The sequence below is a fragment of the Plectropomus leopardus genome, chromosome 14, assembly GCF_008729295.1.
Source record: "Plectropomus leopardus isolate mb chromosome 14, YSFRI_Pleo_2.0, whole genome shotgun sequence".
NCBI classification, from domain to species: domain Eukaryota; kingdom Metazoa; phylum Chordata; class Actinopteri; order Perciformes; family Serranidae; genus Plectropomus; species Plectropomus leopardus.
Window position 1 is genome coordinate 18,297,175 of NC_056476.1, and position 27,614 is coordinate 18,324,788.

The window sequence follows — 27,614 nt, forward strand, 5'->3', positions numbered from 1 at the left end:
CGTTTTTTTTTTTCGTTTTTTTTTTTTTAAACAATTTTTCAAATTATACAGCACATGCTACAGGTAGGCTATATTATTCGCTTTAAAATATTAAAAAATATTTTTGTAACATATCTGAAACAATTTCAAATAAATGACAAGAGAAAAAACATGTAGCAAGTAGTAGCAAAATATTCTTTTTTTTTTTAGTTTACGGATCTTATATTTGTGGAGGGTGTTTTGACACATGTATTGTCAATGTGTTCACACACTATGATAAATCTATCTCCATAACATTCCAACAGTTCTTACATTTCAAGATTCGTAGATGTCCCAAATAAATAAAATAAAGTTTTTTTTTGTTTGTTTTTTTTTTTAAAGAAAAAGACTTGCTTTATGACTGGTAATAGCCTGAACAACAGCACTCTAAAAGAGTACAGTAGAAGCTACAGAATGTTATTCACATTATGATATTTATAAATTAAGCACCATAAAATACAACTAATTGTTAGCTTACTTATTTTATTTGTTAAATTTATATGCATCCAAGTCTAAGTTTTCTGAATCACCCCATTTGGAATTTTTCATCAGGTGCTATGCCATACATGCACTATTTTGTAATTTCTATTTTTTAATTATGATACAACGATTCAAGTGCTCTATAGCCCCTGTGTGTACCATTTTCATTGTATTTTTAAACTAAAATATCATTCATTCATTCATTCATTTCACTGATATATTATTATTTCATTGGATTTTATTTTTTATTGTTTTAGAGGAAACCAGAGCCCTTTAAGATTCTAGTGCACTAGGGGAAACGGAAGTGAAGCCCCGCCCTCCTCCACCGTTGCCGTGCGACAGAGGAAGCTTCATTCTCGCCATCATCCCAGTTTTGCTAAACAGCTTGATAGCCGACCTTTACACTTACTTTTCCCCACCAAAGCTATGGAGGTGACAATGGACCCTTTGTTCCTGGCGTGGAGCTATTTCAGGAGACGAAAGCTTCAACAATGTTCAGATATTTGCACAAAAATATTACAGGACAACCCGTACGACCAGGTACCGTGGTGTAGTTAGCCGGGCTAGCATAGCATGCTAGCGATTATCCATTAAGGAAAGCCTGCTTGTTTGCAAGTATAATCCCGTTTGGTCAAATCCTTGTAATTTATCATAAATTAATTTGGGTAACGTTTTATATACTGGCATGTGTTTGAATCAGTATTTATTTTAACTGTCGCCAGATCATATCTTAGTCACTATGCTGCATTTCTTTTCCACATTTCATTTTTTTCACTGCACTATGTTTTCCATCCATTTTCTAATTTCCCCCATATAGTAACATCTGTCCTCAACTTTGTTTTTCTGTCTCTAACTCACTGCATGCTACCTCAAGGACTCCTCTTTACCTATCTCAGAGGTAACCTTGCTCCCCTTTGCCATCTTTTCTCATCCTTTTTGTCATGTGGAAGCTCAGCATAGATCCTAACTATAACATGTTTACGGTTACATCCGAGGTCACCTGTGTGTTTGAAACATTGTGTGTTTCACAGGCTGCATGGAGCTTGAAAACCCGTGCTCTGACAGAGATGGTATACATAGATGAAGTTGAGGTTGACCAGGAGGGGATTGCTGAGATGATGCTGGATGAGAGCTCTATTGCTCAAGTTGCGCGTGAGTGCAAACCCTTCTCAGTGTCTTAACGTTAAGAAAGTGAATAATTTAATACATTTCCTCAATGGGTCAATTTGCCTGAGAAGACTTGTCTTTCTGCCAGGACCTGGAACATCACTGAGACTCCCTGGAACAAGTCAGGGCGGAGGTCCCTCAGCGGCTGTCAGGTACTGTCTGTCAGAAAACGGTTGTGTAATGCGATGAAATTTTACTGTTGACTACACCTGAGACACCTGAACTGAGTTTCTTTTCTGAATTCAAGGCCTATGACACAATCAGGACGTCCTATCACAGGATTTGTGAGACCCAGCACACAGTCAGGGCGCCCTGGAACGATGGAGCAGGCCATAAAGACCCCACGCACTGCAAGCACTGCTCGTCCTGTAACTAGTGCTTCTGGCAGATTTATCCGTCTGGGAACAGTGAGTTAAAATGTCTGAAATAATGTCAATCTGCAACAACAAAGAGACTCCATGTGAAACACAAATATGTTTTTCCCACAAGAGCTCATTTATTTGAAACACAGAATCTACCCAGTGAATTTGGGCTAGCATAATTGGTATTATTTGTCTCTTAAAAAAATATTCCACTTATCTTTATAATATTTTATAATAAACTATTTTATGCTGATATTGTAAGACCAATAACTTTTATCTTTTAGTGCGCCTCTTTATTTTTAGTTGTGTTTTATTTTGCTGTACTGACTTTGAAAATGAGCTTGAAACATTTAGCATGGCATTTTTTTTTCTCCAGGCTTCAATGTTAACCAATCCAGAGGGACCATTTATAAACCTGTCGAGACTAAATTTGGCCAAGTATTCCCAAAAGCCTAATTTATCCAGGGTAAGTCTGAGACTGTAACTTGCAAAAATTAATCAAGATCATTGTTTTTTTTTTGCATGTTAAGTAACCATCGTTTCTTTTCTCAGACACTGTTTGAGTACATCTTCCATCACGAAAATGATGTAAAAAATGTAGGTGTTCAATAAATTGCTACAGAGAAAATTTGTATTGCATTGAAATATCGATGACTATTATCCATGCAACACAATAATTGTGTTTCTTTTCCAGGCTTTAGATTTGGCTGCTCAAGCTACTGAACATGCTCAGTTCAAAGACTGGTGGTGGAAAGTTCAGCTGGGGAAATGTTACTACAGGTAACTCAGGATATCTAGATCATTGTAGCTAAACATTTTCTAAAATTGAATAAAGTTGCAAGTTTGTTTTCTATGTAATATTTGACCTTTGCAGGCTTGGCTTATATCGAGAGGCAGAAAAACAGTTTAGATCGGCTCTCAACCACCAAGAGGTGGTGGATACATATCTCTACCTTGCAAAGGTAATGACATCATAGCATTACATCACATACAAATCACACACAAAATGTTCTGTCTATGAGCCAAATGTTTGCTAATAAATTAAAAACCCTTGTGTATATTTTACTATAGGTGTATCAGCGCCTTGATCAACCAATAACGGCACTCAACCTTTTCAAGCAAGGTCTGGACCACTTTCCTGGTGAGGTTACTCTTCTAACAGGAATCGCTCGCATACATGAGGTACGGTATATCGGCACGATGCTTACTATAGAGTCCGCTTGATTCTTGTTTCAGAAACAACTGCCAAGATGAAATAGGTAACCGTGTTTGCTGTGTTTACTGTGATATTGTCACAGGAGATGAACAATATCTCATCAGCCACAGAGTATTACAAAGATGTCCTGAAGCAGGACAACACTCATGTGGAGGCTATCGCCTGTATAGGCAGCAATCACTTCTACACTGATCAACCGGAGATCGCACTGCGCTTCTACAGGTCAGATAAAATTCCATGCATAATTTATGTGACATATTATTACAGTATGTATAATAAGAAATTATAGCCCATCTGTGATTCAATAAGTTTCGCCCTTTGCTAGACGGCTACTCCAGATGGGAGTGTATAACTGCCAGCTGTACAACAACCTGGGCTTGTGCTGCTTTTACGCTCAGCAATACGACATGACTCTGTCCTCATTTGAGAGGGCTCTGGCCCTGGTGGCCAATGATGAAGAGCAGGCTGATGTGTGGTACAACATAGGACACGTGGCTGTGGTGAGTTAACAATCCCCCGAAAATATCCCAGTGTCTGATGATATGAAGGGATAGTTTGGATTTTTTGAAGAAGGGCTGTATGAGGTACTTATCCACAGTCATTGTATACCCTACAACAGATGTCGGTCAGCACCTCCCTAGTTTGGAGAAGCAGGCAGATGTACTGCCACAGAGGCTAATCAATCTACTGCTATTGAAAGGGCAGCAAGAAAAATGTATTAGCCACTAAAAAAATCTATCAAATATAAGTTTGTATGTAAGTGTCAGCTTTAGAAATACATTTACCACTTTTCCTTGCTGTCAGACAACCCTGTAGGAACCTTGAAAACAGCAATTTTACCTTGCACATACAGAGGTTGCTGATCTACTGCCGCTTGATGGGTTAGGTTTTTTGTGATATTGTGTGATTTGGTGTTTTTAAGGTTAAGTTCGGATTCACCAACATCACACAATAACACAAACTAAGCAACTGATCTAGGGAGCAGTAGACTGGCAGCCCCCGTGTTTTCAAATAAAATTATTGTTTATGTCAAAGGAGTTTGGTGGCTTTGAGGAGAGCATAGATGGATATAACCACTAAACTTCCCTGTAGAAGAGGGCTGTTTTACAGTACGGTTAAGCAGTAAAAATATTCTAAATATAGCATACACTTGAAATGATATTGATTTTTTAAGGTAACCACAGCATAACATTGCTTAGCATCTATGCTGGTACTCCTGCCTGCTTCTCTAAACTGGGGATGTACGGACTGCCATCTAATGTAGGTAATACACTGACTATGGATAAGTTCCTCATACATAAAATTTGAACTATCTCTTTAATAATACCCCCTCTATATATGGTTTACACTTAAAATACATTAAACAAATAGAACTTGGTACAGACATGTGTTCTGTGTTTTCAGGGCATTGGGGACTTGACGCTAGCCTACCAGTGTTTTAAACTGGCTTTGGCTTTTAATAATGACCATGCTGAAGCCTACAACAACCTGGCTGTGCTGGAGCTGCGCAAAGGTCGTATCGAACAGGTAAAGACATATCTTTGTGTCATATGGCTTTTGTTCCACTGTTTAAATATGATATGTCATTGGTGTCTTTTTTGTCTCTCTATTATTATGTAACATAACCCGTTAATTAAGAACTATTAATCTGTCATTGTTGTTGTTAAACTTTAGTGTAGACTGTTTTAAGAATATCTCTTAAATACACTCTGTACAGAACTGATGCTTTAAAAAGTAATCATTTGAGGGTTACACTTGCACACCATAAATCCAACAAGATATAAGCCACCAATTAGACCAACCAAGAGCTGGATATAAATGAGTTTAGCATTATTATAGTGATAAAAACCAAGATATTATAGGACATATTGTATGAGACTGTGGTTATCCCACAGTAGCACAGACTGTGTACTTTCCTCACATGCAGCTGGGTGCCAGCCATCACCTGTTTTTGGATAATGATAGTTTGAATGGAAGCTATCAGCAGAACTAATATTGTGTCATGTGTCATGTGATGTCAAACCACATAAAAAGTATCTGTTGTTTAAATAGTTATTTGCCTTAAAAGTCTAAATGCAACACTGCATTATACCAAAAAGGCTGCTGATATAGATTTTTCAATAAATCGCTAACAGCTATAATCTTAAAGCTTAACTTAAACTGCCACCGAGCTAACAAGATGACACAATGATGTGAGCTGTCCAGTTTTCTTCTATCTATCGGAATGAGGTGAACCACTTCTTCTCAAAAGCTTTGGTGACCCCTAGTGGGGGTCAAGACCCCCACTAGGGGTCACCAAAGCTTTTGGGCATCTAATATGGAATATGCATAAAACATGTCACTTAGTTGTAAGTTTACTCAATGATGGAAAATTATTCCCTTAAGGAAAAACTTGGGAATGACTGATGTAAATGGTGTCAGCTGGTGTAGAGGTGGTGGTGCTGGTAGAGAGAATTTTTATGTCAGAATATTAAAAGAATTAACTTGAAAATCAAGAGCTCTTTTAAAATATAATTTTCATACATAATATTTTGATATCAACAATGTTGATGGTTGTCCCATTTGTGATCCAGTCCAAAGCCTTCCTGCAGACTGCTGCATCCCTGGCCCCTCACATGTATGAGCCACACTTCAATTTCTCCATTCTCTCTGAAAAGGTGATTTATCACTATTTAATTCATCTGAACATCTTAAGAGCACAGTAGTTAAAGATTCAATGTATAATGTCCATGATAGTGTCTGACAAGGTGATGTTTTTGTCTGTTTCCAGATTGGAGATCTTCAGAGCAGCTACACTGCTGCTCAAAAGTCTGAGGACTCCTTTCCAGAGCACGTTGACACTCAGCAGCTTCTTAAGCAACTTCGGCAGCACTTTGCAATGCTGTGACCGTCTGGCCAGCATGCTTAGGAATCAAGGTGTGGTTTGAATGATATAGGTGTCAAGGATAAGAGTTATTGTGCTGTAGTTGTTGGCATCAGGCTTCAGAACAAAAAGTTACTACAAATGACACATTAGTCAGACTTGGAAATTAACAAATGGACATTAATTTTTGTTTTATGTTTATTTATCAAATGCTATGTAGACACTATATTGCCAGTTTATTAAGTACACCAGTGTTGTTGAATCTTGTTGAAGATAGGATGCATTTTCATATAAGATTATGCACACCAGCATTGAATGGATATGGATGTGACTGGCCTCACTATAGCATGTCTGTTAATTTGCACTTTTCTGGCCATTCTCCTTTGAGCCCTCTGATCCACAAGCTATTTACTTACAGAGTCCCCAGTTACTTGTGCTTCTTTGCTTTTTAGACCATTCCTAGTAAATCATTGCAAAAGCAGGATGTGAAAAGGCAAACATGACAGCTGTTTGGGACTTACCAGAACCAAAATGCTTATCTACAGTGATAAGCACTTAATGGTTTTTATAGTCTTGTCTGTGTAATTAGAAATACAGTGTTGACAAAAGTCTAAGGCCACCATATTATATCAGTCTCCTCATTTATAAAGATACAAACAAAGAATACAGAAAATGTGTACAGGACAAAATGGCTTTGTCAGACTGAAGCCAATATTAAGTGTAAATTATGGAATCGTTGGCTTCAACAACAGTAAAAGGTAGCTAAAACAATCAGTACTGAGCTTTGGACATGTCTTGAATGCAACCATATGTAAATACACCAGAAGACTAGTCTTATAATATTCATATTGTCTGCCCAAGATAGTCCCATACATGCTTAGAGGAAAGGGGGTCACACTTAATACAGTACTTGCAACTTTAGCCTGTTGAAGTTGTTTAATTCTGAAATATTTGCGTTTTTATTACTGTATACATTTTTCCTGTATTTTCTGGTTGTATTTTAGTAGAGTGGCTACTGAGAAATAAATAAGCATTATCATTATAACATTACTAAAGTAAGAAAGTTTAATGTGGGCTAAGACTTTTGCACAGTACTGTATTTGTTTCATTTGCAAGATTAACAACTGAGTGCTAACTAATGCTCCATATACTACTTTGTCACACAACATATGACTTGTAGGAATGCGCAGTTTATGTGAAGGTGGGTGTTTTCCTGATAAACTGTTAACCCAGTGTACAGATGTGAATAGTAGTAATTCATATGTACAAAGTAAAGGGAAAAAATATTTATTACAGTGATATTGTGAACTTACATTTTATAGTTAATTTCATAAATCAGATGTATATTTTGTATTTTGACCTTCCCTGCCGTTTTGTCGTCACAACAAATGCTGACATGACAATAAAAAGATACTGAAGATGTGTAGAAGTCTCTAGGATGGAGTTAATTCTATATTCAGTTGAAAACTAAATGTGTTTTTTAAAACAATCCCATTAACCAGCAGACCTTGGTGCCATTTGGCAAATCCATTTCAGTTCATAATTGCATGGAGCATCATTCCAAGACTTAAAGGGGTTGTCCCTGGGGTATGCAGCTGCACAGTCTTCATTACCGATGTTATTGGGCTCTCCATCATTCCAGTACCTAAAACAAATTATAGGTTATTGAGCTTTTAAAATAACAGCTTTGCCACTTTATATTTATAATAATTATTAATTACTCCTTAATTTTGAAGAGTTGTATTATGGATGATAGCCACAGCTTGAAGTATGTGAATGTGCTATCACAACAATTCCTACAATCATAATATTTGTATTCAATGCGTTATCTGTTGTATTCTTAGTATGTCACATATGTAGCTGTTACCCCTCCGCCAGTCTTGTTCCATCCAGCCATCTCCAAGTCCCTTCCTCTTCCACATCTCTCAGTCCGATCCAGAGGCCAGTTTGGCTTACGGGTCTCCCAGGGTCATGATAGTTATTGATCAAGTTGCTTATTGACAGCTGCCAACACCAGAAATGTACACAAACATGTACAGTACAACTATTTATCTTAGTGGATTCTATGTAACATCGACATCTTATACTGATCAGACATAAAATATTAAGTGCTATGAAAGAATTACGAAAATAGCAGATTGCAGATTTTGTACATAAATATCAACGTGGACACAAAATGTTGAGTCTTACGTGTTTCTCTCTGCTGTCTATCACTGCCAAGTCGCCTCCCTGTTTTGTGCAGAACTGTCTGGCTTCCTGCCATGATCTGCGTGAAATATCTTCAGAGAAAGCGAAGTAGTAACACAGTGAGTTTATGAAAGTCCATCCTGGCAGACAGTGTCTGCAGCCTTCCTCTGTTGACAAAGAAAATGAAAACATGTTGTTAATTTAGTCACAATAATTTTGAATTTATAGCTTGATAACACAATCAATTGGAAGAAAGAGCTCTCACTAATCATTGGGATATGGGATTTCAGTGTTGCAATTTCCACTTGAAGTTTGTCAGCCTGCTTTTCATAGGCTTTGCTTCTTCTATTCTCATGTTCAAGCTCCCACTTGGTAAGTTGCTGCTCACTGATCTCTCTTGCCAAGTGTTTCTTGGCTTCATCCCTGCTTTGGAGTGCAGTGCTGTAAGCAGCCTGCAGTTTGGCCACCTCTTTGCTGATGTCCATCACTGCATGCTGCCCGCCAGTAAGTGTGTTATCTGCAAGTGGTCAGATGTAGTGTTACTCAAGCTATGTAGTCTCACTTTAAGTTTTTTCCCCTCCATTATTATCAAAGCACAACATTTATAACAGTTGATTTTGCAGTTACATACTTTTTTTTTTTTTTTTTACAATTACATACAGTAGGATACAAATCAAGTCAAACATTAGCACAGGAGTAGGAGCAGTAAAAAATAAAATTTAAATATTAGCATTACAAGTGCTAAAGCCTTTATTAAACTTCCATAGGTCTTACTTTTATTTATATTATTTTTTTGTTTAAATAATAATAATAATAATAATAATAATAATAATAATAATAATAATAATAATAATAATAATAATAATAATATTATTATTATTATTATAAACCTGCATTTACTTTTGTAATGATTAAATCCTTGGGGAGAGCTACCCAACCATTGGCACACATTAAGTAGCATTAGCATTAATTAGGAATTGTGTTTTGTGTCCATTTAATGAATATAAGTCCAACATTCAGCTTGTAGCTTTATTTTGTTTTGGTTCATCAACCTATGCAGGAAATATCCAGCTAACTATCTCTTTTGTAGCTAAATACTACATTATTTTCACTAATGTTAGCTTGTTGCTAACATCTGTTTCGCAGCTAACGGTTAGCTAACTAACAGTGGATTTACCAGAGCATCTTCACAGCAACAGCCAACCGCTGCTGCTGAAAAACACGAGCATGAGCGGTGAGTGAGTGAAATATCAAACTTTTAATTGCTGTTCCTCTTTTGTTATTTGTTATTTAAACTATACTTTCAGCCTTTGACCCGAAGCCTGAAACATTAGTATGGTGAGTGGCACTGGTGAAAGGTAATTAACGCTAAATAATGTAGTTAGCCTACATTTACAATTTTGAAGTACTTGCAGTTTACTTGGTTGGGTGTAGGCTTACGTCTACAACACTACATTCTGGATGCAAATATTGTACTTTTTACTATAATATAGTTTAAACTGTACAGCTTTAGTTAATCAAATCGTTTCTTTGATGAATGAGATAAATAATACAAAATATAAGTCAATGTATAATATGAGCTGAGCTACACAGCAAGAGTCTACAGAGTAGCCTTATTAAAATTTGCTCCACCTTTTCCAACTGCAAAATGGAATGCCATTGTAGTCAATATTAAATAGGCGAGATAAATACATCAATAAATAAATATGAGCAGGGAATAAATAAAAATAGCCATGAAATAAATAAATATACCTACACACAGGGCATTAGCTTATCTGGCTAATTAATTACTTAGGATATTTGGAATTATAATGTGCCACATCCTAATGGTGCATTTTTTCTGATATGGGTAAAATGTGTCAAAACCATGATAAATTAAACATTGGGGTGCTATAGAAATGCCATGTCTATTTTAGTTTAGTTTTCATTATTTGTTAGTCTTGCATTTCATTATCTATATCTGCTCAGGGCTCCCCCTTAATGATTTTCAAGTCTAAATAAAGTTAGATAAAAACTTCTAACAGAGTATTTTTACACTATTTTCTACTTTTACTTAAATCTAAGATCTGAATACCTCTTCCACTACTGGTAAATTGTGAATGAGATGTCACTAACACCACAATATTTTCACAATAAGAGGGGGTTAACAACAGTAACTTACAATAGACTCCCAGGCCAATGTCAACCACTAGTAGAATGACAGCGAGGACTGCCAGGCTTACTGTGAGCAGTTTGTAATGATTCAAACTGAATTCAGGTCTCATCATGGACATGGACACTACATAGAGAAGTGGTTGATTATTAGCAGATAATCACAACACAGTTACGATATTATCCATATAATATATATCCATATAATGCAGACAATTGACAAAGGTGAAGGGAAAAAATTAGATACTTAATGTTTTTTATTTTATGTTGTCTGCTATCTGTATACTGTAAGCTGATAATATGTATTTATTTAAATTCTTTTTGCAGAACCAGAACACATTGTCATAATTTAGTAGAAATAACCACAGTTGTGTATTTACAGTCCTATATTTGAATCTGGTAGCAGTATTAAAGAAGAGATTATACATCAACAGATTGTTATTGATGTGCGCAGCAGTTATTTATTCACTTCTCGTTGACTATACCTTGTTGCTTCTCTTGGTTTGAGAAGAGAGAATGCTCATCTCCACTGATGTCATCTTGATAAGTAAGTTTGTTATATGGACCGTCAAAAGTGCCACCTGAATTTTCTCCGTCCTCCATGTTGACTGTGAAGATGAGACCAGTCTGACGTGATTGTCTGAGAGAGATTATTTGTTAGGACATTGCCCTGAGTGTAGCTCTGTGTGTAACATTACAAACAGAAAATCAAGTTCATCTGTTAAATATTTACAGGGGGTGCAGGTCATTTGAAGAGCAGTGTCTTTTTGCGATCACTAAAGGATTTCTAATTTATTAAAACAATCAAGCTTTAGGAGATTTTTTTTTAGGTGTCACAGTTTATTTTGTATGATTTACAATCATTACATGGCAGACATTTCTTTCACATACAACTGTACATTTTGTGCTTCATCAGATTGATTTTTCGTTTGTGGTTATAGACTAACAGCGTTATCAACAAGTAAATGAAATGGTGCTATGAGTATATATGTGTAGTGAGCAGTGTTGTAGAGATTTTTGGATTTTTTTTTCACCTTTAATAGCCATTTTATGCTAAAACATAACAGGGAAAAAAGACATTCTCTGCTGCAGGGCAACTAAAAAACCAGAAAAATGAAACCAGCGCCAAAGTGCGATTGTTTTTGTACTTTTAGTACACATAAGGTGCCAGAGTGTATAAAACAGCATCAAAATAGAGCTTGTTTATCAAAATGTGCCAGTAGAGGATCTCCACATCCCCTGACAGTGGTCCTAGCTTAGCCCCTAATAACCTAAAGCCATTGAAATGTCCTAAAATCCTAGAAATTTCGTGAAATCTTAGAAATATCCTAAAATCTTAGAAATATCCTAAAATCCTTGAAATGTATTAAAATCCTAGAAACCGCCTAAAAGTTGTTACAGGATCAAGGACAAATGTAATTTCATTTTATTAAGCTTTGTTTAAAAAATGACCCACAAATCTACCTTCTACTTTCAAAAAATCCTAGAAAAATCCTAAAAAATTTATTAAAATCAAAGAAATGTGCTGAAATCTTAAAAAATCTACTTAAATCCTAGAAACATGTATGGGGCTTCTGAAATTGGACCCTGGCCTCCTGTCATTTTGCAAAAGTTGCCACGAAGCAATGCAAGTGGCGTGGTCCTCGTCTATGGTGTAAACCATGGATGTATAAAGAGAGGTGGATGCAGCGTTGGAGGTGGGGCTCTGTTCATGCCTATGAAAGTTGCTCAGTGGCACATGATGCTATAAAAATCCAACGAGTGTGTATAAAATTATCTGGATGATTGACACTGCTTCAGCACTATAAGGCAAGGACGTGGCTCTTTTAGACTTTCCAAATATTATCAAACTGAATGAATCAAATCCCGACAGTGAAACGAGTCATTTTGCGAAGTTGATACTTCAACTTCTACTTGATACTTAAAAATCCACTGATTTCTAGATAGCTCTTTCACCATGTAAGTCAATGGGAAAAATAGAAAAAATGTCTTAAAAGCTCAGTGCAATTCCAGGTGACCTGGTGTAAACTCACATAATCACTCAAATAATCACACACATGCTAATACAATGCTAATCAAGCTGCAGTTTGCATTTTTAAAAGATTTTGCTCACACACAAAATATTTGTTGAGTTTTTGTGATTTCCTGTTGAGAGGTTTCATGTTTATCTTGGCTTCATCTCACATATCCAGTTAAATAGATGGTCAGCGCAGTTGCCATTGTACAACGTCTGCCTGTTATCAGCATAAGAATAAAAAGCCGCACAGTTCCCACTCTGAATTCCACTACGGCTAGGCTGTCCAGTTTTCCAGTACCTTGAGGAAATCAAAATCATTCAGAGTAGAATTTAATTTCTCTGTATTTGTTTGTCATGATCTTTTTGCCACAAAATCATTGAAATGAATAGTGAATGTTAACAATGTGAGACGCTTACGCTGTTTCCACCTCGGTCACATTGTTAATCCAGACCCATGTTCCCGCTGTCGCTACATCAGTGAGGCCGATCCAGAATCCGTTCTCCCACCACATACCACTGGTTCTCACTTTTGGAAAGTTGTTAATCATGAGTTGCTGAAAGCAAACACAGGAGTTGATACCTTAATGGCACATTTTAACTTTATAGTCAAATATGAACAGTTCATAATGACCCTGATACCATTTTTCCTCATTGTAATTTTTTAATTGCATTTTTTTCCAATTACGATTTTGGCCTCCTTAAATTTAAAAACAAGATATTTGAGATAAAATGATTTTGTGCTGCATGACAAGCCACCAATGTTGCTCTTGTTTTGTCTTTTATTTTGTAAATCAAGGGCACCCCTTCTCAGCAGATGTGCTCAGGCCCCTCCGCTAAAGTCCAAAAAGAAGTTTCAGTGCAAGTTGAAAACAGTGTTGCCAACTTTGCAAATTTGTTGCTATGTTTAAATTTAGCATATAGGTGGTCATATTTTTATGTGGCTAAAACACATTTTGCTGCTGCCCCTGCAGCAAGTGTTTTATTGAGGATATTTCTGTTGAATGTAATTCACCAAAGTTGTAAAATGCTTACATTTTTTGTCAGTATAGAATATAATTAAGAACACCTCAATAATCCTGTTTTTAGTATCAGTCAAAATTTTTGCCACAATCAAACAGCCTTTCTTCTTACACTTAGCGATGGGGTGAAACATTTTTCCCATATACCAAGCAGAGTCATTCATAATGAAACACATGGGACTTTAACCAGGAATAGAGAGAGAGAGAGAAAATAATACACAGAACTTATGATTCCCATGAAGCTAGCACTTTTTTTTTCTATTTCAGAGTTGGAAACCCACCTGCTCCTCAAAGTTATCGATCACAAGTAGGTCGCCCCCTTGGCTAATACAGTTTGCTCTGCTGTCCGGCCAGTTCTTTTTGGACACATGATGAGAATAATAATAGCAGGATGATTTGAGAAGATGCCATCCTTCAAGGCATCTGCCACATGATTCCTCTGTTCAGGCAGGAGATTGAGACAAACATTTCTTGTAATAAGCTGTTTATGAATATAGTTTAAAAATTCATATTACATAATACATAAAACATGTACCCTTGAGGGAGCAGGTTTGACCATTTTAACCATTAAATGTACAGGACCGTTTGCCCACAACACCGGCTGGAAGTTTGTTTTACCTAAAGTAGTTTTATTAGACTGCAGGTTCTTCTTGTCTGTGTTTAGTGCCTCAATCCGCCCCTGAAGGCTGTCGGTGAGAGTCATCCTGTGCTTCACTTGCAGCTTTAGTTTTGCATGGCTGGCGCGCTCTCTTGATAATGCTGCCTGGGCCTCCAGTTTCGCTCTGATGACATCACTGTGGTTGCGGAGATGGTTCATTTCAATGATGAGGGGCGTGGCAGCTGAATTAGGGGCCTGAAGGTAATAGCCTTGAGCACCTGAGGCAAAAAAAAACTCATAATAACAAAAGTGGTGTGTAAAGTCAAGGTTGTTTTTATATTTTCCCACGCTAGCAGCACTAGAGAAGTAATGTCGGTCATTTGGTTGAGCCACCACTGTGGTTCTGACTGCTACAAGCTCTCACTTTGAGCTCTGCGAACTAATGATGGTAATTTTTAAAAAAAATTATCTTGTGGCATTTTATAGACCAAAATATCAGTCAAAGAACTGACAAATTATATAGACCTAAAAACATCGGTATTTGACGACCCGGGAATAAGATTAGACAATCAACCAAAAGTTGCAAAATGTTGCTTTAATGAGAAAAAGAAAAAGACCACCCTGACCTCCTAGCCTACTTCTTAGTTAGATGAATGTTTGTCGTTAAAAAAATAAGCATATCTTCCTTGTTGCAGCTCAGTCTATTTATCTTGTTATCCAAGATGTGAGATGCAGAGTTTAACGTCTGCTTACCGAAACCAAATGTGAAAACAATACACACATACACGTGATTAGTAGCTTCTCCGAATCAGTAGCTGCTAGTTACTGCTGCCCAAGTCTAACAGCAAGTAATAAGCATAATGGTTAGCCAGTGTAAAATTAATGTGACACAACAGATAAACATTGGCCACTGCATTCAGTCAATGTCGTCTTATTTGAAAATAGATGATGACTGTCAATAGCAGCTGATACAAATGTTCGGCTGATATATCAGTGCATTCCTGCAAGATAGTTATATTGAGAAAATCAATTAGGAATGCCAATAGTTTCTGCAATTGTGAATCCAGTTTTGCACAACCATATTTTGATGTCTCAGTTATCTCATTTAAATTCTACAGAGGAGGAACTGTACACAAGAGTATGTAAATCATCAGTTTTCCGTGAATTCTCATACTCACAGTAAATCCCAATGACCACAGCAGCAATCAGTAGAACAGCATTCAGCATGCTCAGACTGAGTATAACCAGTCGCTGGTGTGGAAATGCAGATCCACCTCTCTCTGTAAGCAGACCTTGATAAAGTTCCTCTGAGTTAAAATCTTAATAGTATGTTTTATCTTAAGTTATAACCTCCCCACTAAAATAAAGAGCAATATCATAGTGATTCTTTTCTTTCTAAATGTTTACAGAAAAATCTATTACAGAGTTAAAACTAAAACATTTGGAGATGTAAAATCGTAGGATATTTATAAAGGTTATATTTAACTATGTTAATTTGCATACATTTCAAATCTAAGCCACAGAATGAACTAAGGTTACACTGAGTCCGTTTGAAAGAGAAAAGAGTGTAAAGAAGCAGGGCATATTAGTTAGAAACTGTAGGTCAGAACTTTTTGTCGTTGTTAATTTAGTTAAGTTATGTTAGTTGTACCTTGTCCAAATGTTTGGCGATGAGAGCTTGAATGCCCATCTCTGTAGAAGTCTTGAGAAGTATTGTGTTCGAACGACATCTTGTCTCCTGGTTCTGACTGCGACCCTGAGTTCTCCATTATACTGGTGCAAGTCATGCCTATTGACCTGTTTGTCTGCTGCGTATACCAGTGATAAGGCGTGTGTGTGTGTGTGTGTGTGTGTGTGTATGTGTGTGTTTTAGACCCTGCTCTAGATGCTAATGCCTTTGTGTGTATGTATGGGTTATGGTTGGTAAAATATCAGTCATAAGGATGGCTGTATGGCTTAATCTCTGATTTAAATAGTGTTTAAAGTATGGTATAGTAAATTGTAAATGTCAGCAAATGTAATACAGCTCATTTTTACATTCCAATATGTAAAATATCACATGCTTGTAAGCCCATATGCAGTTTTGCATTACTGGACATTATAACTCATCCATTCTGTCTAAAACAATGCTTTAGTTGCACATTCTCATATTCATGAGAAAGTGAGTCATGATTCTGACAGTTGAAATGGATTTTCATTCCTTATATGATTGCACTGTGCTTCCCTATTCTTCTGTAATTCCTTTGCTGACGTTTTACAACTGGCCGTGGATTTATGTTTTAGTTAACAGTTGGCCAATAAATAATTTATTAAATCTTTACAAGGCAATAATATGTTATAACATAATCTGCTCAGTCTTTGCAGCTTTTTAAATCATAAACTTACTCTCATAAATGCAGACTTGGTGGTCCAATAAAAACATTAAAACTCTTTTACCATAACACAAATTCATAAAGAATTCATTAATGACTTATTAACCATCAATAAAGTCATAAGTTGTAAAACTCACAGTGTGGCTTTCTAAAGTGCTACCAACAGATCTCCTATTTCTAGGGTCAAAGAAAACAAATTCTTAGCATTTGGTTAGATCAGAAATCCATCTTATTTGCACTGCAGTGTTATCCATCAGCACAGAAGTTATCAAAATGCTCAAAAGTTGGTTTAATTGTCAGATGTGGAAAATCACAAAAAAGACTATCATACAGTACAGAAGTTAAGTGAAGTTTTATCAACAAAGTGAGAATCATATAGAATTTTTCAGAGCCATCTTGGTATACAGCAACTATTTTTGTACATAATGTTATGCTAGCAATATGCCTCTTACGATTAACAACAATTTTCCTATAATTTGCAAATAGTATTTACTTGAGGGTACTGACCTTAAATTTTTTTTTTACCTTTTACTTGAAGTCGCCCTTAAAATGTTGTTTCAGCTGCGTACAACTACATTATATTATGTTATAAGCCATTTATGGAAGGTTTACTGCTTATAAATGCGTAGTAGGGGTACTTAAGTAAAGTGCTACAAGTTTATTACATTCTGCTGACAGAGATATGTATAATAGTATATGCATATACATGCATATACATAATCAAAGGTCTCATTTGGCTAAGATTATGTTTTTCATTACAGAAATTTCATAAGATGTCTAAAAGTCTCTGAGCTGACTTTAACTCTTTCTGCAAACAGCTGAGCTTGTAAGCAAATGCAGTAAATATTAAGCGTTAACCCGTAGAGGTCAGTGCTTTTTCACAAATCCATTTTTGCTTTATTGTACACATAACATCATCCCAACCCTTGAAGAAGTTTTCTCTGGCATTCACAACTGCGCAGTACTTCTGGTCATCTTTGTTACTATTTGGTTCTCCATCATTCCAGTACCTGCAGCAAATGAAAGGTTACTTTATGGAGAGACAGTATGTGCCTTCTTGCAGTCCACAACATGCATCTTTTTGTCCTTTAAATCATTTATTATAATGGAAAAGAGATGGGAATAAGGCTGCCATTTTTAAAACAGTGATTTCAATGATCTGTCAGAGACCCCCTTTTTGGCCTATTTAATTAATTTCTGTGCACAGTGTCACCTTTTATTTTTGTCAAAGTTACATTATTGTGCAGTTAACAGCGCCTGTGGTTAGGGAAAATGCACACAATCCTGTCTTGCTCCATCTGATTGTGAGCTGGATACCATCATTTTAAAATTAAAATCTTGGGAACATTCACTTCATGACGTCTGACCAGATTTATCAGAAATGGATCCAGCAGTGAGATGTTATGCTGAGAATTTCCTAAAGATATAACAGCATGTAACATGTTTATCCCTTACCCTTCAACGAGTACTGTTTCTTCCAGCCATTTCCAAGTCCCTTCGGTGGGGAAATATTTCAGTCCAATCCAGAATCCCATGTCATTACCGAAGTTGTGTTTGTTATTTATTAAGTGGTTAACAGTTGCATTCTAACAAAAAAAAAAGAGTTAAAATTTAATATGTACAGGATTGAAATGAAATATAAATTATGTTTATTTTACCTCTTTTTCCTTGCTGTCTATAACTGCAAGGTCACCTCCATACATCTGGCAGTACTGTCTGGCTGTTTGCCATGATTTCAATCCATCACGGTCAGAGAAGGGGAAGTAGTAACACACTGAGTTCATCAAAATCCACCCTGGTGCACAGTGTTTGCAGCCATCACCTGTTAAAGAAAGTAACAGTGAAAACCACAACAAAAATACCCCATAATGCTTTTAACATTGTTATCATATATACTGTAATTGTAAAACAGGTCTCACTCATCATTGTTATGTCGCGTCTCAGTGCTGCACTGTCCTTAGTCAATTTCACAACCTGCTCTTCATAGTTTTTGCTTCTTCTTGTCTGGTGTTCAAGCTCCCAGTTGGTTGGTGTCTGACGACCTATCTCACTGTCCAGCTGCTTCTTGGCTCCCTTCGTGGATTCAACTGCAGTCTTGTAAGTACCCTCGAGTTGGGCCAACTCGTTGCTGATGTGTTCTGTCTCATTAAGTTTGAGGTAGGTATCTGTGAGTTTGTTGTCTGTAAGTGTTGAGGACGAACAGTGTTAGTGAGGCAAAGTATTCTCTCTCTTCCTCTTCACCTTTCTTTCTCATTGCTAACACTTCTTTATATCTAATCATGATGCGGTCTAAATGTCAAGCAAATATAATAAGCAAAATCACAAGGGAAGAAAAAACAAGACAGTGGTATTTAATATCAGTGACCTTTCATAATGACGCTCTATTGAGATAATCCACTCACTACAGTGATAGAGTTTATAATTACACATTTTTAAATTTGTTTGGGCTAATTACAGGAGATTATCTAATACACAGGTTTGACATGAGAACAAAAACATTTTTTACTATTCCTGTTCACAACGGCATGAAGTGGTTCGATAATTTATCTGTTTGTTAATTGACATAAAACTAATACAACTGTTTTTTGGCTTTGTAGAATGAACATCTGGGCACAGTTCTTTTGGTTGGGCAAAATGGGTGATCTGAAAATGTTACAATGGGCTAAAGCCCGCAATGATTAGTGGATAGGACTGAGTTTTGGTACTTGATACCTTCAAGGTATTGACTGAAATAACCCAGTAACAAGTAGTATCAAAAGTTCTTTAGTCAAATTAAACCCTCATTCGATCCTTTTTGAACCAAGAGCTAGAAAATATTGGCTATGTGTGTGGTTTTGCTCCCAGCAAATCCTGCAGGTATTTTTATACTACATGGTTTTAGTGGCATTTGATGCAACTGAATTCTTCCAATCACATGACATGGATCGAATGATGTTGTAAAAAAATGTACAAATGAAGAACTCTGTTGGTATTTGTATCAGTTCAAGAGACCTGCTATTGGTACTGGTAGCATATTTTAATTTAAACAATACTTAGACCTATTAGTGAATTAGTAAATGAATCGATTGGTCAATTGATAAAAAAATATTTTGCAACTATTGTGATTTGACATTAGAAATGATGTTACATTCTTTAATTTAATCTTTAATTAAATTGTATTTAATCTATGAATTGAGAAAATATTCAGCACATTACTGTATGTGATAATGAAAAAAACTTCAGCTGTGGCTGTAATCAATAATTCCAAAGAATGTAACGTTGACTTACAGTGGACCCCCAGGCCGATGTCAATCAGTAGAAGAACAGCAGCTAGTAGTGCTAGACTTACTTCAGCCAGTCTGCAGTTTCTCCGAGGTGTCAACACTAGACAGATAGATAAAGAATTGATATCATAAAGCCAGAATTTGTGTCAAACAAACTATGAAAAAAAGACAATGTTGACATATACTTCATTATATTGGTTTTATTTATGATTGAAAAAAAGGTATTAGAGCACACCATTCACTCAGCACCAACTCTCACTCACTTACTCAAAACTCACTTATTTTATCAGCACGATTTTAGAGCCTGATACAACTGTTAAAGGATCAAACAGCATCAAAAATCTTTTTGTCTAACTGCATTGTTTAAATGATATCTTTGAATTACTATACCTGGTTGCCTGTCTTGGTTAGAGTTGAAGTTAGAGGGATGCGCCTCATCATCTAAGGACTCTTCATAAATCAGTGAGCTAAATCCACCATCAAAATTACAGCCAGAGATTCCTCTCTTCGCCATTCTTACTGTCTAGCTGAGATCAGTGCAATGAGAGGGCATGCGAGAGATGATTTGTGTGGAAATTACCTTGTGTCGACATTTAAAGCTACAGGGAATTTTTGAAACTTAAATTCCAGTGAACACGCTCTGAATCGAAAAAGGAGAAGTGATATTCTTGTTTTTTATACCTTGGACATAATAAGTGGTTTCCTCGAGTGGTTCCATATACACTGTATATGATTATTTTACACCTTGAGAAATAATGCAAGGCAAGCTCAGTTACATCCACCAGGTGTAACCTTGCAAGCATCATCAATGCATTTATAAAAAATGTTGAAAATCCTGTTTTATTGATTAATGACTCCTCACTCCTAGTAGGGGCTCCTGGTAGGGGCTGCAAGTTTTCCAGAAATCGGCTCAGCTAAAAACAACAACCCACAATGTCTGATGCGGGCTACATGCTGGCCTTTTTCATAACTCAAAAACTTACATCCAACGAAAAGTTTGGCCTCTTTTGAATCGTAGCATCTGTATATTAGTTTTACACCCAAAACATTATAGTTCACTTAAATATGGCACAATATGAGATGAATTAAACTCTATTATGTCATTAGTGTGGGGTGCCCAGTAGATCAGTTGCATGCACAGAGGCCATATCCTTGCTGCAATGGCTGCAGATTCGATTCCAGCCTCAGCTTTCTGCTGCATGTCATCCCCTCTCTCTCACACTTTCAAGCTTGAGCTGTCCTATCCATTAAAGGCTAGAAGCCCAAAAAATGATCTTTTAAAAAACCCCACTTAGTGTAAGTACTGAAGTAAACTTGTTGAGATCGACCTTCGAAGGGCAAAGGGAGCAAGTAAAGTGATGGTCACTACAGGGTTGAATATCCCCAAATTGTATTGCAATTATGCATTGATGCAAAAAAATACATCCATGGTGAGGTTGCAGTAATGTCCATAGGACCGGTTAAACCACAGAAGGAGAAGATTAATAAATTGGTGAATAAATAAAAGTAAAATGAAATACATTTATTCTATGAGGTGCTTTTCAGTTTCAGTTTAGGGCCGTATAGGTAGGCTTACATGTGTATGGAATCACTCGTCTTTTATCAGATTGTTTCTTAAGAAAATTTAATTTATAGCAGATTTTATTTTATTTTATCGAAAACTGTCATATAACTAACTGCAGTTAATATTTACGTATATTATTGTACTATTCAGATTATGTGATTCCTGTATCCCCAACATTATCTGTAAATGCAGGGAAAACATACTGTTTTGCAATCTACTGGTGTGTTGCAGTTATCTGCAGAAGACACCTTTAGCTCACAAAGAGGAGTCTGCAGATATTGATACTACTGATGATTTGTAAAAAGTAAAATCTTGCAACTGGTGGTCAATCCATGATAGATGGGCTGAAAGTGAACAAGGGCTGGTGTATCTGTCGCCCTTCCCTCTGCTGTCCAAGTGACATATGCTGTTATGCAACATCAGGGACTGAGGGGAAGTGAATGAGGGGAAATGAAACTGCTCTGTAAACACAGTGTCCCTCCATACATATGTGCTATACCTCATTTCCTTCCCTAAGGGAAGATCGATGAAAGTCCTTAACCGCCAGTTTTGTTTGTTCTCTGCACGGTGTCATACCACCACAGGAGCATTTCAGAAGCAGTGTTTTGGCAGCCCTATTTTGTAGACTTGGAGATTTTGTTGATTTTGCCATTTTCCTTGATATTTGTGCTTTTACCCAAGTAGAACTTAGGCTATGCGGTTAAACTGTTTAATTTGTGGTCTGTCTTTATTGTATTGTGTTTACTGTTGCTTGGCTTCACTCTTTATGGTGTAGTTGTGCTGTAACCTACAGAGACAGCTAAGCTAAGAATCGTAATCATATGTATTTATATTTGACATATAGTGCCTCTTAGCAGGAGAATTCAATCTGCTCTTTGCAATGCACTGCAGCCCTGTCACAAATAGATGAGGTGCATATTTTTTTAGCTTCTGGATTCCTTAGAAATGTGCTGCACCAGAACTGCAGGAACAGAATGGCTAGAGTGGCCATGATCAGTTCGAGTGTGGCAATCTGCACTCTAATAAGTGCACTTTTATAATTTCAATTGTGGTCTGAGAATTAGGTCAACCAAACAAAAAAGTACTGTCGCCAAAAAAAAATATTCAAAAGAGTCAAGGGCTGTATCTGACTCAGAATTATGACAGTGGAGTCAAATTTGGCTTTTAAATACGAATATTCACCAATTCTTTTTGTTTTCCTTTTAAAGTTTTAACAGGCTCAGCAGGATGACATTGATGTAATATAGTAAACACGGTAATGGCGCTAACGAGTCATAAATGTTTTTTTTACGGACACTAGATAGCAAAAGCCAGAGACTGTGTCATATTAAGTTACTGTGAGCTGTAAATTCACCATTATTGAGCAGAAGGCCTCTCCTCTCTCATCCTCTGTGCTGCTGCCTGCATGTCTGCAACTCCCTGTTCCAAAGAGTATCATAAAGGACAAGAGGTCTCACTCCATAGCAAACAAACAGTGTACTTCTGGGAATAATTTGGCCGAAAAAAAAAAAACCCCCAAAAAAAAAAAAAAAAAAAGACTTGACCTTCCTCTGAAGATATACAGACCTAGCCAGGGGTGTAGCACCAAATTCTGGGCCATTTGCATCAGCAGCCTCTGTGCCCTCTACTTTTGATCCATGTCTTGCTCAAGCACCTACTACATTTTTTTCTTTTTCTACAAATTATAGACCCAACATCTGTACTCGAGCATGAAGCATACAGAATTGATATTCGCCTCATAACCCTGCTTATAACCTATCCCACAATAAAACAGGCTATAATGTCATACAACATGGTAGCTATGATGCTAATTTATGATACAGATTAATTTATGTTATGCAATGAATATACGTTCGAAGCTAGATTCCTGGCTTTCTGACTGCCTTCAGTCTAAACTACTGCTTCAGGAATGTTGGTGCTGCAGCTGCATTTAAAAACTAATATGAGTGCACTGGACAAGATGATTCCCATGTGTTTTTATGGATATATAATGATTTTGTCTTTGAAACTATTTTAAAAATGGCTACTCTCTCTTGTTATAAACCTTGTAACTCTCTGTACTTAACACAACTCTACCACTTCTGGAGTTAAGATCTTTAGACTAATGGTAGATGATTTGTTTTTCTAAATATTTAAATGTAGTTTCATAAAATATTTAACTATGATAGATATGACTTAAAACTTACAACAATTGCTGTTTGGACCAATCAATGATCTTAAGCATTGCTCTTCATTAAGTAACATTTGAAATCATCATGGAAGTAATTACAGTGCAATCTGAGCTGAACATTCCTGTCTATACAAAATTTAATGGCATGCATGCAGTAGTAGTTGAGATATTTTAGTCTGAACCAAAGTGATGGACCAACCGTGTGTTGCTGTATCATAAATAAAGGGTAAACTTAGTAATCTTTAAGCTGCATTTTATTCTACAGTTGGATACAGTTAGAATTATTGAATGTTTTGAAGAATTACAGAAACATGAGATCAGTTTTTATTGTCAAACAAACAAAAAAAGAAATAGAAATAGCACCCCACCCCCCCCAAAAAAAAACCACTTGTATTTTGCTCTTTAGCAGAACTTCCTGATTCTATCTAGATGTCATTTCACATATCCAGTGTATTTTTGACCTTTCACAATTGCCATCATTACGTGTCTTCCAGGGATTCACAGAGCTAGAAACTGCCATACCACAGTCTTCTCCCCTGTGTCCATCATCGTTTGGCTCTCCATCCATCCAGTACCTTTGAAAATTAAATCAGCAATCATAAAAGTTCTCAATAATAATCCATAATTGCTATGCCATTAAGAGTGCAATACTTCACCACTCACCTCTGTTCCACCTCGGTGACATTATTAATCCAGCGCCATGTCCCTTCTGTGTTTCTGTCAGTGAATCCAAGCCAGAATGCATTTTCCCAAAAACGACTGCTAGTTTTCATATATTCAATGGTGTGACTCACAAATATCTGTATAAGCACACAATGAAATTGACATTTTTAAGGACTCAAAAGTAAAATCCAAATGTATAAATATTTATTTCTATTAATTTCGTTATTTATTATTATATGTTTTTTTAACATTCAACCCACCTGCTCCTCCTGGCTATCGATCACAATCAGGTCAGCTCCACGATGGATACAGTCTGCTCTGCTATCCGGCCAGTTCTTTTTGACAACAGAGGACTCAGAGTAAGAAAAGAAATAGCAGGATGAGTTGAGAGGAACCCATCCAGAGAGGCACCTGCCACAGTTTTCTTTAGTAGAAACAAGAGATGTGTGGTCACTTTAGATGTTTTTTTCAGCAATAACAAATGAAATAAAAGGATATAATATAGGTTTTTCTCACCAAAAGCTGACATATTGGACAGCAAAATTGTCTTCTGTGTTAGCAGTGCCTCAGTTTGTTTCTGATAATTGTCATTGATGGTCTTCAGCTGCTCAATCTTCTCCTTTATTTGTACATGATTTTTGAGTGCTCTCTCTAATGCATCCTTGGTTTCCTTTTCGGCTTTGATCACATCACTGTGGTTGCCACGGAGAATATTCAGCTTATTGATGAGCTCTGTTGCTGCTGAGTGAGAAACCTGGAGGGAACCCTCTTTGACTTTGGCACCTGACGAGATGCAGAAACAGAGAGAGTGAGAACAGTGTCAAAACTGATGTTTTTGTATTATAGTGGACTATGAGGATGTATGCCATAATTAATGAAGTTAACAAAATAGAACTAAAAAGGATAGTTTAAGATGTATGTGGAATTAATCTTTTTATTAGGGAAAAATATGCAAACATGTGGACATTTACATTTTAAATATAGAATTTCCCGATGAATTTCTATTGAAAATGTGGACAGGATTTACAAGCTAAAAATAAGAGGTCCAAATGATTAAAAACCATAAAAAGAATACCAAATATTTACATCCATATGAACATTTTCACATATGTTTCCATATAGTTATCATGTTTTGCATTGAATGTACCTTCACTGAAACAATTTCTAAAGCATTTTGAGATAAATGTAGATTTTTTTCTCAATGTCTTTATTCAGTAAAGTTTCTGCTCAGTGATCTGATGTGCTGCAAGTGAAATTCCACAAAAGATGTAAATGAAACTTTTGTTTGTTGTAATACTCACAATAAGTCCCAATAACAACAGCAGCTATCAGCAGAGCAACGTTCAGCAGACCCAGACAGACTAAAACCAGTCGGTTAGATCCATCTCCACCTGTGAATTTGTAAATCATAACGATTATATAGAAGTGAAGAGTATCATAGGTAATGACTATGATGAATATGACTTCAATCATTTAGGCTTGGTAGTAAAGCTTGGAAAAAAAGAAGTCAATGAGGGAAAAGTAGAGAATAAGTCAGAAATGTGTCACTGTCACTGTCAAAGATTTTAAAGTGGTACCTCGTCCAAACATTTCATAGCAAGAGCAAAGATTTCCAATAGGGTTGAGGAAAACTTGAGAAAACTTGGGTATGAATGATATTTTCTGCCCTTCACCGGTCCTTCTTTGTGGATTGTCCATTGCAGCGCTACAACTCTGCTCAGTGATCTGTTTTCCTTCTGCTTTTATACATTAAGAAGAGGAGTGTGTGTGACTGTGTATCCACCCCCACCTCAGTGCATTGCAGATGTTTTTTTAAAAGTTTAAGTTTTGCGGGGAAATTACAGGGATGGGCTGCATTAACAGGAAAATTGTGTGTGTGTGTGTGTGTGTGTGTGTGTATCTTCTTCAGAACTGTGAGGATGTGTTGCACAGATGTGGTGTTGCAGTAGCTCAGTCTTTTCCATCTGTTTCCCACAAAAATCTATTAAGAACATCATACAGCCATAATAACAACAATGTGGGGTTCTACTAAGGTGCTGTGCTTGAGCTAAAGGTTAATGTGAGCATGCTACCATGCTCAGCCCTCACAGTGAAGTACTGCGGGAATGACAGGTTTTTTGTAAGCCGATTTGAGAGTTATTACAAAAAAAGTTCTGTGGAAAACAAAAGTTTATGATACTTACATGTTTCGTTCAGCAAAATACTTTTCACAAATTAAAACCACAAGCTAAAAAGAAATAGAAATTGTAAATAATTTAAAAAACACACAACATAATATTGAATAAAATTAAAGTTTTTGGAAACAAATGTTTCCATAAACTGTATGTAATAATCTTGGTCTGCATTGAATGAAAATTTGTCTGAAGCATGCTGAAAGTTGTGAATTTTGCGCAAGATCTTTTTGTTGTTGTTCTTGGAAGGTGTTTTTTCAGCTTTCTGATGTATTGCAAATGATATTCCATTGAAGAGGGAAATGAAACTTTTTGTTAGTTAATCCCAGTTAGTCTGATTAACAACAGCAACCATCAGCACAATAAAGTTACAACAGATCCAGTCAGATGTTGGGAAAAGAGGATCCAACTGTAATCAACCTTTGTCTGTGTGATGGCTTAACAGTTACAATTTTCAGGTGATTTGCTAAGCTTGTTGTAGTTTTAGTGACATAGTCTACCTTTTTACCTTCAGCATATCAGGCACTCAACTTTTAGAGGTCATCTTGGCAAATTTTTTAAGTATTCAAGATGCTTGGTGTTTTCAACTCACAAAACTATCATCAAGTTTAAATGTCCTTGTCTGGGAATAAAAAACAATTAATGTGAATACATAATTTATAATGTCAGATAACTGCTTCTGAATTTATGCGCTACTTTGGATTTTGGGGGCTTTTGAATACTGTTTTTGACTACCATGGCAACAATTAAAGCTTCAAAGCATTCGGGTCAGCCCTGTTCCTGTTTTGGCCCTCCAAGCATCTACTACTAAAAAGCCAGTATGTTCAGAATGTAAAGCTCTATTTTTATTAAACGTGACACTTCAGACAAATGGAACAATAAATGAAGCCAGATTCCCAGAATTTGCTTTAGTGGGTTCTAGTGTGGCGCCCATGTGGGGATAGATAGAGATATACTTTTGTTGTCCCCGTGAGGAAATTGGGTTTGGAGCATATCACGCAGGCATTTTAGCATACACAGTCACCATACAATCCACATACGGATATCATAAGGGTCACACATACCAAAAAAAACATCAGTAGGCATATATAAAGATAACAGAGGTGTCACATATCGTATAATATTGGTATCATTTTTTTAATATGATAAGAAAAAGTCATTAAGTAATAATGACATGTTGACATAATGTTTAGTTCCAAAAATGGGAGCATCTTCAGTAATGTGGAATAATGTGGTGTCGTTAGGCCCGTGCATCCTCTATTTTTTTATATGCAGGCCTGCACATTAGATCATTTCAGCGACTTACTGCTCAGAGTAATCTCAGTCAGCAGCT

General features: G+C 36.5%; 5 protein-coding genes across 7 annotated transcripts; 1 reads left to right on the top strand and 4 right to left on the bottom strand.

Moving 5' to 3' along the window:
- The first annotated feature begins 857 nt into the window (after window positions 1-857).
- ttc8 (tetratricopeptide repeat domain 8) lies at window positions 858-7,289 on the top strand. The gene is made up of 14 exons (XM_042501163.1): window positions 858-1,038; window positions 1,530-1,650; window positions 1,754-1,817; window positions 1,913-2,072; window positions 2,404-2,493; window positions 2,580-2,624; window positions 2,722-2,807; window positions 2,902-2,989; window positions 3,099-3,209; window positions 3,326-3,465; window positions 3,569-3,743; window positions 4,648-4,770; window positions 5,817-5,900; window positions 6,014-7,289. The coding sequence occupies exons 1-14, from the start codon at window positions 925-927 to the stop codon at window positions 6,128-6,130; spliced, it is 1,518 nt and encodes a 505-aa protein (XP_042357097.1). The 5' UTR covers window positions 858-924; the 3' UTR covers window positions 6,131-7,289.
- An 88-nt stretch (window positions 7,290-7,377) lies between these two features.
- On the bottom strand, window positions 7,378-11,080 carry LOC121953897 (CD209 antigen-like). Its single transcript, XM_042501167.1, has 6 exons — window positions 10,930-11,080; window positions 10,455-10,571; window positions 8,559-8,810; window positions 8,297-8,460; window positions 7,974-8,110; window positions 7,378-7,751 (listed from the first exon to the last, which is right to left on the bottom strand). The coding sequence occupies exons 1-6, from the start codon at window positions 11,045-11,047 to the stop codon at window positions 7,601-7,603; spliced, it is 939 nt and encodes a 312-aa protein (XP_042357101.1). The 5' UTR covers window positions 11,048-11,080; the 3' UTR covers window positions 7,378-7,600.
- Window positions 11,081-11,987: 907 nt separating this feature from the next.
- On the bottom strand, window positions 11,988-16,112 carry LOC121953895 (C-type lectin domain family 4 member E-like). Of its 3 annotated transcripts, none has more exons than XM_042501165.1 (6): window positions 15,730-16,112; window positions 15,257-15,358; window positions 14,099-14,356; window positions 13,762-13,919; window positions 12,879-13,015; window positions 11,988-12,759 (listed from the first exon to the last, which is right to left on the bottom strand). In XM_042501165.1, exons 1-6 carry the CDS (start codon window positions 15,863-15,865, stop codon window positions 12,609-12,611), a joined length of 942 nt encoding a protein of 313 aa, XP_042357099.1. In that variant the 5' UTR covers window positions 15,866-16,112; the 3' UTR covers window positions 11,988-12,608. The 3 variants fall into 3 exon arrangements, with proteins under 3 accessions (XP_042357099.1, XP_042357098.1, XP_042357100.1); XM_042501164.1 differs by having other exon boundaries at window positions 15,257-15,370; XM_042501166.1 differs by lacking the exon at window positions 15,257-15,358.
- Window positions 16,113-16,661: 549 nt separating this feature from the next.
- Window positions 16,662-20,289, bottom strand: LOC121953884 (C-type lectin domain family 4 member A-like). The gene is made up of 6 exons (XM_042501140.1): window positions 20,104-20,289; window positions 19,718-19,813; window positions 18,370-18,630; window positions 18,109-18,272; window positions 17,906-18,036; window positions 16,662-17,460 (listed from the first exon to the last, which is right to left on the bottom strand). Exons 1-6 carry the CDS (start codon window positions 20,225-20,227, stop codon window positions 17,304-17,306), a joined length of 933 nt encoding a protein of 310 aa, XP_042357074.1. The 5' UTR covers window positions 20,228-20,289; the 3' UTR covers window positions 16,662-17,303.
- A 3,410-nt stretch (window positions 20,290-23,699) lies between these two features.
- On the bottom strand, window positions 23,700-25,808 carry LOC121954092 (CD209 antigen-like protein B). The gene is made up of 6 exons (XM_042501421.1): window positions 25,688-25,808; window positions 25,412-25,501; window positions 24,627-24,893; window positions 24,371-24,534; window positions 24,111-24,247; window positions 23,700-24,022 (listed from the first exon to the last, which is right to left on the bottom strand). Exons 1-6 carry the CDS (start codon window positions 25,806-25,808, stop codon window positions 23,869-23,871), a joined length of 933 nt encoding a protein of 310 aa, XP_042357355.1. The 3' UTR covers window positions 23,700-23,868.
- Window positions 25,809-27,614: the final 1,806 nt, after the last annotated feature.

What these genes read in the sequence shown, in the direction of transcription:
- ttc8 (XM_042501163.1), top strand. Translation starts at nt 925, where the DNA reads ATGGAGGTGACAATGGACCCTTTGTTCCTGGCGTGGAGCTATTTCAGG. An exon ending in CTCTATTGCTCAAGTTGCGC is followed by an intron (nt 1,651 to 1,753) that starts GTGAGTGCAAAC and finishes TCTTTCTGCCAG; the next exon opens with GACCTGGAACATCACTGAGA. An exon ending in ACATAGGACACGTGGCTGTG is followed by an intron (nt 3,744 to 4,647) that starts GTGAGTTAACAA and finishes CTGTGTTTTCAG; the next exon opens with GGCATTGGGGACTTGACGCT.
- LOC121953884 (XM_042501140.1), bottom strand. Translation starts at nt 20,227, where the DNA reads ATGGCGAAGAGAGGAATCTCTGGCTGTAATTTTGATGGTGGATTTAGC. An exon ending in TAACCAAGACAGGCAACCAG is followed by an intron (nt 19,814 to 20,103) that starts GTATAGTAATTC and finishes CTATCTGTCTAG; the next exon opens with TGTTGACACCTCGGAGAAAC. An exon ending in GAAACAGTACTCGTTGAAGG is followed by an intron (nt 17,461 to 17,905) that starts GTAAGGGATAAA and finishes CATTTGCTGCAG; the next exon opens with GTACTGGAATGATGGAGAAC.
- LOC121953897 (XM_042501167.1), bottom strand. Translation starts at nt 11,047, where the DNA reads ATGGAGGACGGAGAAAATTCAGGTGGCACTTTTGACGGTCCATATAAC. An exon ending in CATTGGCCTGGGAGTCTATT is followed by an intron (nt 8,811 to 10,454) that starts GTAAGTTACTGT and finishes GACCACTTGCAG; the next exon opens with ATAACACACTTACTGGCGGG. An exon ending in GGAACAAGACTGGCGGAGGG is followed by an intron (nt 7,752 to 7,973) that starts GTAACAGCTACA and finishes AATTTGTTTTAG; the next exon opens with GTACTGGAATGATGGAGAGC.
- LOC121953895 (XM_042501164.1), bottom strand. Translation starts at nt 15,865, where the DNA reads ATGACTTGCACCAGTATAATGGAGAACTCAGGGTCGCAGTCAGAACCA. An exon ending in TCGCCAAACATTTGGACAAG is followed by an intron (nt 15,371 to 15,729) that starts GTACAACTAACA and finishes AACTTTATCAAG; the next exon opens with GTCTGCTTACAGAGAGAGGT. An exon ending in GTGACCGAGGTGGAAACAGC is followed by an intron (nt 12,760 to 12,878) that starts GTAAGCGTCTCA and finishes GATTTCCTCAAG; the next exon opens with GTACTGGAAAACTGGACAGC.
- LOC121954092 (XM_042501421.1), bottom strand. Translation starts at nt 25,808, where the DNA reads ATGGACAATCCACAAAGAAGGACCGGTGAAGGGCAGAAAATATCATTC. An exon ending in CTATGAAATGTTTGGACGAG is followed by an intron (nt 25,502 to 25,687) that starts GTACCACTTTAA and finishes ACAAATTCACAG; the next exon opens with GTGGAGATGGATCTAACCGA. An exon ending in GTCACCGAGGTGGAACAGAG is followed by an intron (nt 24,023 to 24,110) that starts GTGAGTGGTGAA and finishes TAATTTTCAAAG; the next exon opens with GTACTGGATGGATGGAGAGC.